General features: G+C 50.1%; 1 protein-coding gene across 2 annotated transcripts in view; it reads left to right on the forward strand.

Moving 5' to 3' along the window:
* The window catches only part of LOC119402030 (venom metalloproteinase antarease-like TtrivMP_A), a 223,783-nt gene that overhangs the window by 37,467 nt on the left and 173,234 nt on the right, over nucleotides 1–13,082 (forward strand). For both annotated transcript variants that reach the window (XM_049418474.1, XM_037669095.2), the window contains exon 12: nucleotides 3,077–3,212. In XM_049418474.1, coding sequence (XP_049274431.1) covers nucleotides 3,077–3,212 — 136 coding nt within the window. The remainder of the gene's footprint in view (nucleotides 1–3,076; nucleotides 3,213–13,082) is intronic.

The following is a 13,082-nucleotide window of genomic DNA, read 5'->3' on the forward strand; positions in this document are numbered from 1 at the left end:
CACGCGTCTGCATACGAATAAAAAATTCCTGCACGCAAGATTCGGCAGGTAGATAGAATAGGAAAATTTACTGAAGAGAGGACAAAGCTTAAACTCCATCAGAGCGCCAGTGGCATGGTTGGCGTCCGCGGTCGAAGATTTCTGTTATAATAAAAAACACTCAAGTATATCGAGATACTAGATGGTTTTGATAAGGATATTGCGGGAAATATTTTATGGAAACATTTCAGGACTTCCTATAGCCTTGTCACCATAGTGGCCAGCACACATATTACGCGCATGCAGAAGAATTGCTATGTAGAGTGAACTGTCTGTCGCTGGCGTCCACGTTGAATCGCTATCCGGTTTATTTTAATGCTCCAACAGAATTCAGGCCTTCACTCACGGTATCGATGGTGCGATTGCTCTGACGTGAGTAGTTAGTTACATGTTTGCCAGAGATGTGATGGATTCGCACTGCGTGCGCTTGTCTGCAAGACCATCACATCGAAGGCGCATTCTTGCTTTGCTTTCAACCTGCTTTTGACCAATATTTCTGCCTCTAATCACCTGATGCGGCTGGAATAAGAGTACTGCGCAAAACTGATGGCAGCATACTTTTTGCATACAGTGATCTGGAAGCACAGAAGGGCAACCTTCCAAGTAAGACGGCTTTACATCTACCGGGTATCATGCGTGCCCTTTTGTCGCTTTTTCGCGCTTGAAATCTCTGTGCTGCGGCTTGCCATGTTCACTTGACGCAATACACGCACGCCTTGGCAGCCCAGCACAAAATGGTCTGCGTGTGAGGCTATCGGTTCGGTTCGCAAGCAGCGTGGGTGCGAGACTGGCGTGCTCTGGTGTAGAGCAGCGTCCCTTACCATAAGTGAAGAAGGTGAAAATACTAATGAAACAAAGAGATAAACAATGAATTCACCACTTATTACAGTTGTCCCGAGCGCCACAATAGAGCACAGCATGATTCCGGCATCGGCAGTGCTTGGCATCAGCTCTGGCAGTTCATTTGACAGCAGCGGCAGTCGAAGGGCTTCCATTAGTTGCGTTGCTCATTGTTAAAAAAACACCTAAATGCGTGGCTCCCTTGAATACCATCACACATTGGAGCACGAAAGTGGTAACAGCAGATGATAATGAATAAAGAGGAAATGGTGAGACCAGATAAGGTGAGAGGGAAGTGAGTAGTGCAGTCGTTCTTCCCAATGGCGCCCAGTGCACTTCGGTGGTGGTGAGGTGGTTAGAGCGCCAGCCTTCAATTTGAAATGCAGTGGGTTCGACCTCCCGCAGCCGCCGCGCATCTACCGGCCTTTATAAATCGGAGAGAGGTACCCCAGCCTGGCGATTGGTATTGTGTGTACTCATGTCACCAGATGCTTTCTCCCTAAAACTCTCGTCATTCGCTCTTCTTCGCACTCCTCAAACAACACTGCATCGTGCTCCCTTGGTTGCAGAAATGAGTCCTACCTGTCCTCAAACCACAAACACTACTACGTCTAGCAGCAGACGCTTCTATTTCACGTGCTTGTTCGGCGTTGCAGCCTTCATTGGAACGTTATTGTCTAGCGGCATGACCAGGGCGTCTCCTCTTTTAAACACGAAAGCAGGGGCGCAGCCAAAGGGGGGGGGGTTCAAACACCGCCGAAATTTTTTCATTTTGCTTGCGTATATTGCACGCACACATACAAACGCACGCACGAACATATATAAAGTATGGTTGAACTCCCCCCCCAAAAAAATTTCTGGCTACGCCCCTGCACGAAAGTGTTTTATGCCGGGGTCCACCAAGTACTTCCGTTACCGGATATGACGTTTATAAAATGGACGCAAACGAGTGAGAAAGAAAAAAACCAAGAAAAAGATCAGCCGCTAGAAATCGAACCTACGACGTCGCGGCCGCGACGGTAAGCGCCCGACGCCAAACCAGCTAAGCTAGCTTGGCAAATTCTGTACGCCACACGAACGCGCCCTATATCTTTCACACATTCTCTCTCGCACTGTGCTCTCTGTTGGCGGTGTAGATAGGCGGGGCGGAGCCGCGGTTGTGTCACCGTTTGTGAGAGGTGAAAAGAAGTAATGCGCCACGATCGACATTTCCTAGCGCTACTCCGAGATTGCGCGCGATATCGGAGGTCATGGTTAAAGCGTCTCGATACCAGCGAGGGACACTGACCGCGCTGGCGTCGCCGATGCAGCCTAGACGTAGTTAACGTTCTTTGCCTTTCGCTTCGTGTGAACGTGCGCCGGCTCATCGGAGTAGTGCAGCTTCCATATGCACCAACGGGATTTCCCCGCCGCCGACTACTTCGATTGCGAGAGCACCGACTAACCAAACTGCTGCAATCCGTGTTGCAGAAAGGACACGATTTCGACGGGCGAATGTTGTGTCTTGGTGGAGCGAGACAGAGGCCAGCGGGAGGCACGCGTTTGCGGCTCAAGCTAAGAACTTCTTCGAACTAGGCGTCAACATGGGTGCATCCACGCCACTCCGCGACAGCTGCCAAACAGGAATAGACATTGTACAAACTCTCATATATGATTACAGAATAAGCACTACTTCTGTGTAGATACGTTTCACTTTCGTGTTATATCGATTCCTATGACGGAGGGATCAGCCATGTTTTTTTTTCTAGCTTTCGTCAGTTTCTTGCTGTAGTGCTGGATTTACTTTCGCAAATCGTAATTTATGTGATGTGTACGGTGCTTCATGTAGGCTTCACATGTACTACACATGGCTTTTGCTCGGCAATCACGAAGCCTTTCAAAACAGCGTTCATATACCTTTTACAATTTTATTGTACTACCGCTGCAACATATTCTACAAGTGTGGGTCAAATAGTTTAGTGGGGAAGACACGGCTTCTGAGCGTCGGGACCTGCGTTCGGAACCTGCTAATAATTTTCCTTTCGTTGGTTCGCCATCATCACTCAGAAAAATACTTTTTGAAGCCACAGGGTGTTTAATTTGGCTTATGCATTGATTAATGGGCACAAAAATACGTCGCTGTACTGCAGCTTGACGGATACGATACCCAAAGTTGTAGTATTAGCTGACGTAATTGTGCGCTTTCTTTCTTCTGCAGAAGGCTGCCGGACTCATGTTTGTACGTTAACACAACTGCAAACTTTACAAATGATTTTTATCCTGGAGAGAACATCACTGAGGAAGAGTTCTGTAACTTAACGCATCCAGACATACCAGTCGTGGTGTCTCACAGGGTAAGCTCTACGGCACACCATGCATGCGCATTTGTTACGTGCCTACAATTTTCATAAATGTGGAAAGCGCTGTGCTAGTTTAATAAGAGATGTTGACTTTTTTGATACTGTGATGATTTCATTAAGTGTCACAAACACAAAATTTAGCCTTCAGGACAGTACACGGTACCTGAAAAAAGTATCATTAGTTTTGCTGCGCAAGCGCAAGACATCGCGGCAATTTGCACTTTAGTGATTCGAATATATTAGTTGCGGTCTGGTTTATAGAGCAGATAAGAAAATGTTCCACAAAAGTAGCAACAACACTGACAGCGTTGGTTCATCACCACACATCAGCGCCATGACCTTACCATGGCGGCGTTTTTTCAGGAGCAGCGTGTGGCTGTTTTATTTCGATATCTATATATATATATGGGGTGTCCCAGCTACCTTTAGTCAAGGGTTAAATTACAGTATTAGGGGCAGGCGAGTGCAGTCCGTTGCAAATTGCTGACAGCCACCTTGCGTACTACAGACAAATGCAATTAATGAATTTGTTAATTGGGGTTATTTAACTAAATTGCTAAAGATTGACTTTCGGTAGGAATTGCGACTTGCAAAGTTGAAGAGCGTCGTCAGAAACCCCCACTGCAATATTTGCGATGAAGACAGTCTCAAGTATACCATTTTTTGCAAGCTGCAAAGAAAGCCCGCGAAATACAAAAATAACCACGTGACTAGCGCATTAGCGCGCAGCGAACGTGCTGCTCTCAGGCATGGTTTGAGCGAACAAAATCAGCTGCGGCCGCGACTCGCCGGCTCCGTTGCAGCGGTAGGCCGTTGCAGTGGGCGGTGGTTTCTAGGCCCGCGTCATCCAGTTAGCGCGTATGACGGCGTAAGTTGTAGCGAGCGCCGGCTAAGGAACCACCGTTAAGAAACCAATACGCTGGTTGTCGTCATTGAAGGATCCAGCAGGCTGCCTCGCCAGCTGGGCACATCGCCTGCAGGACCAAAATATCCGCGGGCTGTACCGCAACGGACGCCAGCATGCTGACGCGACGCACTCGCGCGCTAACCCTAGCTGACGACAATACCCACAGCTCAGTGTCTCATAATGTCGTTTCTTCCATCAAAATTCACACCATTGCTACGGAATATAGCAAGGATCAATGAATCGCTCCGCTGCTAGACTTAGTCGCTGATCTATCGGCAACACCATCCACTTGCGCGTTGCGTGGTCAATCCCACCATTTCGCCATTCGCGAGGACCTTCTTCAGCGACGCAATTACAACGCCGACGGCCGCCAGTGGCTACTACTAATACCCCGCAGTCTGCGTTGTGACATATGCGAATCGATTCACGCTGATCCGCAGTGTGCGCCCTCTGGGGTATCGAAAACATACCACCGGGTTCATCAACGGTACCTTTGGCGAGAGATGTACCGCTACGTGCAGAATTTCGTTCGCTCCTGCATCGATTGGCAGCGCCGCAAAACTTCAACGCACCAGTCACCAGCAGTCTGCGACCTTTACCTTGCCCTGACCGGCCGTTTTGGTGTGTTGGCATCAATTTGTATGGTCCTCTTCCTCTGACGTCGGCTGCTATCCGCTGGGCCATCGTCGCTGTAGACCACCTTATGCGATACGCCGAAACTGCCGCCCTCCCTGCGGCTACAGCGCAAGGTGTTGCCTCCTTCCTGTTCCACCGATTCATGCTCCGCCACGGTCCACCCCAGGAGCTCCTCAGCCATCGACGCCGTGTCTTCTTGTCGGAAGTCGTCGAGGCCATTCTCCAAAAATTACTATGCCGCTCACCGCAAAAATACTGCTTACCACCCGCAGACGAATGGTCTCACCGAACGCTTCAAACACACGCTCGGCGACATGCTCTCGATCTACGTCGCCGTCGATCACACAAGTTGGGATGTCATTCTGCTTTTCGTCACCTACGCCTACAATACCGCCCCTCAAAACACCACTGGTTTCTCCCCCTTTTTCTTATTGTATGGCAGGCACCCGTCGCACACAATCGACACAATCCTTCCATGCAGGCCGGATCGATCTCAGTGTGCGCCTCATTCTGCCACAGCCAGACTTGCTGAGGAGTGTCGCGAGCGTGCGAAGATCTTTACTACGCAGGACCAAGAGCGGCAAAAGAGCATTCGCGGTAACACCACCACTTCGGCGCACACGTTCCACCCGGGAGCGCTCGTATGGCTCTCGGTCCCTACCACAGGGACTGGCCTCTCTTCCAAACTACTGCCCAAGTACGAAGGCCCCTACCGGTGTCCTCGAACGCACATCTCCGGTCAACTACCTGATTGAAACCACTGAACCATCTTCGGACATGCGCCATCGAGGGCCGACATTATCAACGTGGAGCGCCCTAAGCCCTACTATGACCTGCTCATAGTGACGAGCTGTTAGGTCGCCAGGCGGCTTCCTTTTCGTACCCGGGGTGGGAAATTGTAGAAAAACGCTGGAACTGTGAGATGGGTCGTCCTCTTCGGTTCTTTTCTGAGAGCACGGCCCGCATGCTGAGAGTCTGCGCACCGTCGAAAGGGCGTCGCCCAGTCCCTCTTTCGTGGCGCCGCACAGAGATAGGAGTGGGAGTGAGGGCTTCGTGTCTCCTGGACGACACGCGCACAGTGATATGCAGTGCGTGGCCGCCTGTGGTAGCGCGCTTATGTCTAGGGGGGCTCATAGCTTTATACGTGTTGTGCTCTCATGGCGTGTTGTGCTCGCACTTGCTGCTTCGGCCTTGCGGCGAAACTGCGATTTTTTTTGTACCCACAGCTTACATATGTTATCCCCAGATAGAAATGGATATGGGTAGAGGGAGCGGAAGAGCCAATCCTAGGTAGGTTTTCGCTACTCCGTTCAATAGAGGATATCTTCCGGGACCTGTGGCACAGAGTTGCTCATGGGAACATTTTCTCCGCCATATTGATAATTAGAGGCTGGATTTTTGAGGCATTAAAAAACGTTCATTTTTGGCGCGAGAATAGGCAGCAAAACAACAATTTACTCCTCCAACATCGTAAATATAGGCAAAATATACTTTTACACCAATACCAATGGCTTCGAACCAAGACGTGCGCCACCTTTATCTACGAGAGGAATGCAAAACAATACTATTTATGATCGCACAAAGGTGTCAGCAGTTGAACCTAGTCAGGCAATTGTCGTTTGTGCTGCATGGTTCGCACAAGACGGTCTCTCCGTTTATTCTGTACCATGGCGAGCCAAGTCTACACTCTCCGATCAACACACTCCTGCGTGTTTGTTTCTGGAATGGCTGAGAACGGCAGAGCAAGAGCTTATAGACCCCGAAGAGACCAGAAGGGAGGGATTGCCTACTACTGGCCAGGTGAAATCGCGTAGAGCCAATTTTTCCGCTGACGGTGAAAACTTTAAAAAGTAAATTGCAAGGAAATGGAAAGCTGCGGGCACATCACATTTTTCTTTCTCCTTTATGTCTTTTCTCTCCTTTTCCCTGGCTGCTCTCCCCTTTTTCGCATTGGCCAACCACTCGCGCGATGACAGCGCGGAAAGCCGCCATGTTGGTCTAGTGGTTATAGCACTCCACTGCTGACCCGACGGTTGCGGGATCGAATCCCGGCCGTGGCGACCGCATTTCGATGGTGGCGAAATGCTTCAGGCCCGTGTACGTAGATGTAGGTGTACGTTAAAAAGCACTAGATGGTCAAAATTTCTGTAGCCCTCCACAACAGCGTCCCGCATATTCATGTTGTGGTTGTCGAAGGTAAATCGCAAACAATTATTATCATTATGCGAGCGCGGAGGCGTATGATGGTTGGCGCGGTCCACTTCATTGCTATTAGCAGTTGTGTTGCGGGAGTTGGCCTACTGGATTACTAGGGTGCACCACATACAGTTCCGAACTGTCACTGTTGTTCGTTAACGTCAATAACGTTCTCAATTTACACCCGAAAGCGGGAGTTGAAGCTATATAGCGTTCACATGGGCGCTGAGCTTGAAAATAGGAATTTATAGGAACTTGTAGGCACTTACAGGCAGTATATGGCGCCAAAATAGGCACTTATAGACACTATAAAACACTACAGCAGTCCTCCTTAACCTCTAATTATTGCTCATATATGAACCAGGCGCGATAAGAACGCAAAAAACAAAATATGCATTCGTCTAATATACAGTCTCTGCTGATAATATTAACTGATTGTGGTGGCCAGTGCTGAGTGCACCCCCATATAGTTGCATCTCTATTTTCTTATGAAGTGGGATCCCCATTTTCCTCCTGATATGGCAAGGGCTTCTGAATATGTTTGTCCACTTCGGTGAGAGATGAGTTAGCGCGCTTACAAACAGAGACATCTTCGATGTGACTTGCAAACGTCTCGTCCCTCCGTTGCACTCAATTACACAAGCGCTGTTCCGCGCGAACCGGGCGCGCGGCGGAACGAGCGAGACCTCTGGGAGGGCTGCTGTAAAGGTCGACCGGTATGTGACTTCGTGTTCATGATTTTTACAATAGAACATAATTGTTAGGGTTGTACCTCCCAAAACCACCATATGATTACGCGGGACGCCATCGTGGAAGGCTCCGGAAATTTGGACCACCTGGTGTTCTCTGACGTGTAGCTAAATGTAAGTGCACGTGCCACTAGAGTTTCGCCTCCATCGAAATGCGGCCGCCGCGGCAGGGATTCCAACTCGCGACCATCGGGTCAGAAGTCGAGCACGGTAACAACTAGATCCATGTGACGGGTTGTTCGTGGTGTTTAAACCAGAGCCTGGCTACATCAGTGATGTATAAGTGTACGTTGGTAAGCTTGGTGCGGTCATTACTTTTGTTACGAGAGCACTCTCTTTCCCACTCGAACATACAATCCTCTGCGTCCAGGCCATCAGTGACACTAAAACAGCTAAGAAACGCCAGCACCGACGACTGTCATTGGTACGGCACCACCTTGCGAAGCTCGAGGATCAGTTATGGTGGAAGCTGACGGTAGCGTCCAGCTGCGAAGTTTTCGGATGAAGAGAACGTCAACGCTTCCACCAATTAAATTAAGGCGGTGTTCTTCAAGCAGACCAGGAAGTTCTGCTCCAGAATGCTCCTTGAAAAGCTGATACAGCTACCCTAGAGCATAAATAAGACAGTCCTCAACAAACATCGGTCATCGTCTTCCGCGTGTTTACCTGCCTTCAACCTCTCCTCCTCTACGTCATACTTCCAGAGTGCGGAGCGCGTGTCATCCACCTTGAGTTCACATAATATTATTCTATCATTAACCAATTATTATTAGGAACGCAGCGAGTTCCACCCATACGTCGACTTCATGAGCTGCTGTTTGAGCTCTGTGGGGCCACTCTCCTTTTTTCTTACAGCTAAAGCTGTTATGAGATCAACAGTCATTTATGGTGGCGTAGTTTGCCGCCGCTGCCGCTGCCACGACCGCAGCCCTTGTGCGTGACAGCTATCGCGCACAATTAATTTTTAAAAAATTACACCATCTCCCACTAAAGAGAATCATGTGGGGATGCGACGCAGTGCATGGGCGACATAAAGTTCCGTTCATCACGGCCACCTTGCCCGATGTTAACGCGTGCTTGCAAATGGAGCACCATGAATTTACTGTAGTTGCTGTTGCTTTTACTCGTCGCGAACTCTTGTTGGAGCACGTTGTTATGAAGCACGCCACTCAATTAACGAAACATCTGTGGCACTTTATTCCACATCAGCATGGAACAAAAGCACACCCGAGTTCACTCGTAGCGCGAGCGTCACGAGCCGAACACGCAGCCGGCGAGCCGTGATGCTTGCTCGTGATGATGATGGTAGTCTCCGATGCCACAGCTTCTTCCCTTCTTAAAAGTTCAAACGATCTGGAGGACGGCGCTGTCGCGTTGAGCGCCGCAAAGGTTGAGTTGCCGGAGTCAGCGAATCGCTTGCGCTTTCGCCCGAAAGCTCTTGACGGGGCGATAGCGTGTCGGTGTCGCACGATTCGTCGACCGTAACGTCCCGCCGTCGCACTTGGTCAAAATGCCGCCGTTCCGTTCCCTGAGTCGTGTCCACTGTGACCATGCGCTTTCCCTGCTGGTCACGCACGATACCTGGTATCCACTTTTTGCGTGGCTGAAAAGTTCGAGTCCAAACACGCTGTCCAGCCTGCCATCGCTGTTCACGTTCATTGCACGGCTTTGCTTTCACGGCCTCGGTGGTCGGCATAATGCAGTCGAGTTTTGTTCTTATTTGATATCCCAGCAAGAGCTCCGCTGGTGACTTGCCCTCCTTCACTGGCGTACGGCGATAACGGAACAGAAGTCTAGATATTCGAGTTTGCAGCGGAATTTCATAGTTTTTCTTCAAGCCTTCCTTCAACGTTCTTACGGCCCGCTCCGCTAAACCATTTGATTGTGGATGATAGGGCGCTGTAGTCAAGTGTTTTACTTGGTTCTGAGCCAGGAAATTGCGGAAGTGGAAGCCCGTGAACTGAGGTCCGTTATCCGTCACAAGAGTACGAGGTAGACCGAACCTTGCAAACATCGCCCTGAGTGCCTCCACTGTCACTTCTGCTGTTGCAGATTTCGTTGGGACTGCTTCTATCCACTTCGTTTCGGAATCCACGACTACCAGTATCATGTGTCCTTCAATAGGACCAGCATAGTCAGCGTGCAGCCGGCTCCATTTCTCTCCCGTCGTGGGCCATGGTACAGGTGTTTGCGCTGGAGGCATCGCTGCAGCCTGTACGCAAGCAGGACACTCCCGCACCAATCGCTCGATCTCACCGTCTAGCCCCGGAAACCAAAACAGGGATCTTGCAATGTTCTTCATGGTCGCCATGCCTGGGTGCGTTTCATGGAGCAAGTCCAAGATACGTCGGTTTAGAGCGGTGGGAAGCACGATGCGGTGTCCCCAGTAGACTAAGTCTTGGTAGTACGTGAGTTCAGCCTTCTTACTGAAGTATGGCCGGAAGCGGATCTGCTCTTCAGACAAAAATTTCGGCCAGCCTTTCTTGATCCAAAACTTCACTTGCTGCAGCAAAGGATCCGTTTCTGTAAAATGTGCCACGTCTCTGACACTAATCGCCTTTTTCTCCAAGCATTCCGAGTACAGGACATACTCTGGCGGATCTTCTGTGCTGGTATCGTGTAGTTTGTTTGGTAATGGCAGGCGACTTAAGGCATCAGCATTCGAGTTTTCTGTTCCCCTGCGATACTGCAATGTGTAATGGTAATTGTCCAAGAGAAGTGCCCACCTCTGAATCCTTGCCGCAGCCATGGGAGGAATGGCTTTTCCTGGGTTAAACAAACCCGTCAGGGGTTTATGGTCGGTCACCAAAACAAAGTGATTGCCATATAAGTAGTCCTTAAATCGAGTCACGCCGAATACAAGGGCCAACGCTTCCTTTTCTAGCTGGGAGTAGTTTCGTTCTGCTTTGGACAGAGTTCTGGAGCGAAATCCTATCGGATAGTCTGTGCCATTGATGCGATGGGAAAGTACTGCCCCCACTCCTACAGGTGAAGCATCGCATTCCAACTTCAAAGGTTTGTTAGGGTCAAAGTGTGTCAAAAACTTTGACGCTTGTATGGCCTGCTTAACCTTTCGAACCGCTTCCTCATGTACCTGTTGCCATTTCCACGTAGCCCCCTTAGTTAGCAGATTGTATAATGGGGCCAGTACTGTGGAAAGGTTCGGCAAAAATTTGGCGTAATAGTTGATTAAGCCCAAGAAAGATTTCAGTTCGCTCACCGACTTGGGGACCGGTGCTTGGAGAACTGCTTCAATGTTGTCGTCCTTCGGTTTGAGCCCATTAGCATCGACTCGATGTCCAAGAAAGGTGACTTCTTCTTGTCTGAATTTGCATTTCTTAATGTTTAGTCTGAGCCCATAGTCACGTAAGCGCTGCAGGACTTGCTTTAGCAATGAAGTGTCATTGCGCTTTTCGGCCACTATGATGTCATCCAGATAGGCTTGTACACCCGGAAGATCCTTGAACAGGGAATCCATATGCCTCTGGAAGATGGCCGGAGCTGAGCTAATTCCAAAAGGAAGCCTATTGAAGCAAAATAGGCCCTTGTGAGTGTTTATGACAGTCAGCTTCTTGGACTCGTTATCCAGGGGCAGCTGGTTGTACGCTTGAGTCAAATCCAGTGTACTAAATACTTCACCGCCATTCAGTCTTGCGAAGATGTCGTCCACACGAGGTAATGGGTACTGCTCAGTCACGGTGGCCACGTTCACTGTCAGCCGAAAATCGCCACACAGTCGAATGGACCCATCAGTTTTAACTACTGGAACCACCGGCGTCGCCCATTCTGCTGCCATAACCGGTGATATAACGCCGTCTGCCACTAATCGGTCCAAAGCATCGGACACTTTGGTCGTCAAAGCATATGGCACCGTACGTGCTTTGCAAAAGCGGGGCGTGGCGTTTTCTTTCAAGATCAGCTTCACAGGTGGACCTTTGTATAGTCCTAAACCTGGCGAAAACACATCTTCGAACTCCTTGAGCAAGGTCTGAAGTTGCTGGCTTGTGCGGTCTTCCTTGCGCGTGTTGAGGTTTGCGACGAAATTTGGAATCATCATGGCCACTCCACAGTTGTTAAACGCCTTGATCGTGTCCCTTCCGCACAGCGCTGGTCCAGGAGTATCGACGATAACCAGGGTACCCTGTATGTCGTGTCCCTCACAGGTTGCTTTCATGTGCAGTTCTCCAACCACTGGAAGCTCTCCCAAAAAACACGACAGTCTAAGAGTGGTGCTGCTTGGAGGCGGCCATCTGCTTTGATTCTGCTTGAACAGGCTCATTGAGATAACACTCACGGGGGACCCCGTATCGATCAACATATTAACAGGCACACCATCCCAAGTGATTTTTTTGAAAATTGGCTTAACCATGCGGCCATCAGTCGTTTTATGAGCCACTAGTGTGTAAAGTTTCTTCTCATCTCCCGAGCTGTCATCAGATGCTGCCGACAGGGCGTAAGCACCACGGGGCTTCCACTGAGTTTGTCCTGGGCACATTCGTGCGAGATGCCCTCGTTTACCGCACCGGCGGCATATCGTACGGACGTGATAGCACTGCTCGTTCGAGTGAGCTTCACTACCACACCTCTGGCAAGATGTCATGCGTTCGGCCTTCGGTTGCCCTTTTCTTGGCCGGTTCTGCGGCCGCGTGAAGTGGATGGTACTCTGATCCGCAGATTGCATGGTTCTAGCATTAGCGGCAGCGTTCTGGGCTGAGATAACGAAATCCTCTGCTTCCGTAAGCGTCAGCTTCCTCAAAGTCAGCAGATGTCGTCTCACATCTTCATCCAAGACTCCACACACGATTCGGTCTCGCAGCATGCGTTCGAGAGACGATCCGAAATTGCACTTTTCTGCTAGCCGCCTTATTTCTGCAATAAATTCCTGTACACTCTCTCCTTCTTGCTGTGATCGCGTGAAGAAAGCATAACTTGCCGCTATTTCGTTGACTTCCGGGGCGTAGTACTCTTCGAGGTGCTTTACGGCGTCGTCGTAGTTGAGTGCGTTGATTTGCCTCGGATGGCAACGTCCCTGGATCACTCGAATCGCGCTGTCCGGTAGCGAGGCCACTAACACCGCTCGTCGCTTCGTCGCGTCCGTGATGTCTTGCGCTTCGAAGTATGCTTCGAGGCGAACTCGGAACGTTGACCACGTTCCCTCAAACACTGGTGGCCGTCCCACGCTCATGGCTCTGCGGGTCCAGGACTCGTTGAAGTCCTCGTTGTCTTCGTCGCCACTGTTATGAAGCACGCCACTCAATTAACGAAACATCTGTGGCACTTTATTCCACATCAGCATGGAACAAAAGCACACCCGAGTTCACTCGTAGCGCGAGCGTCACGAGCCGAACACGCAGCCGGCGAGCCGTGATGCTTGCT

This window comes from Rhipicephalus sanguineus, chromosome 8, assembly GCF_013339695.2.
Source record: "Rhipicephalus sanguineus isolate Rsan-2018 chromosome 8, BIME_Rsan_1.4, whole genome shotgun sequence".
NCBI classification, from domain to species: Eukaryota; Metazoa; Arthropoda; class Arachnida; order Ixodida; family Ixodidae; genus Rhipicephalus; species Rhipicephalus sanguineus.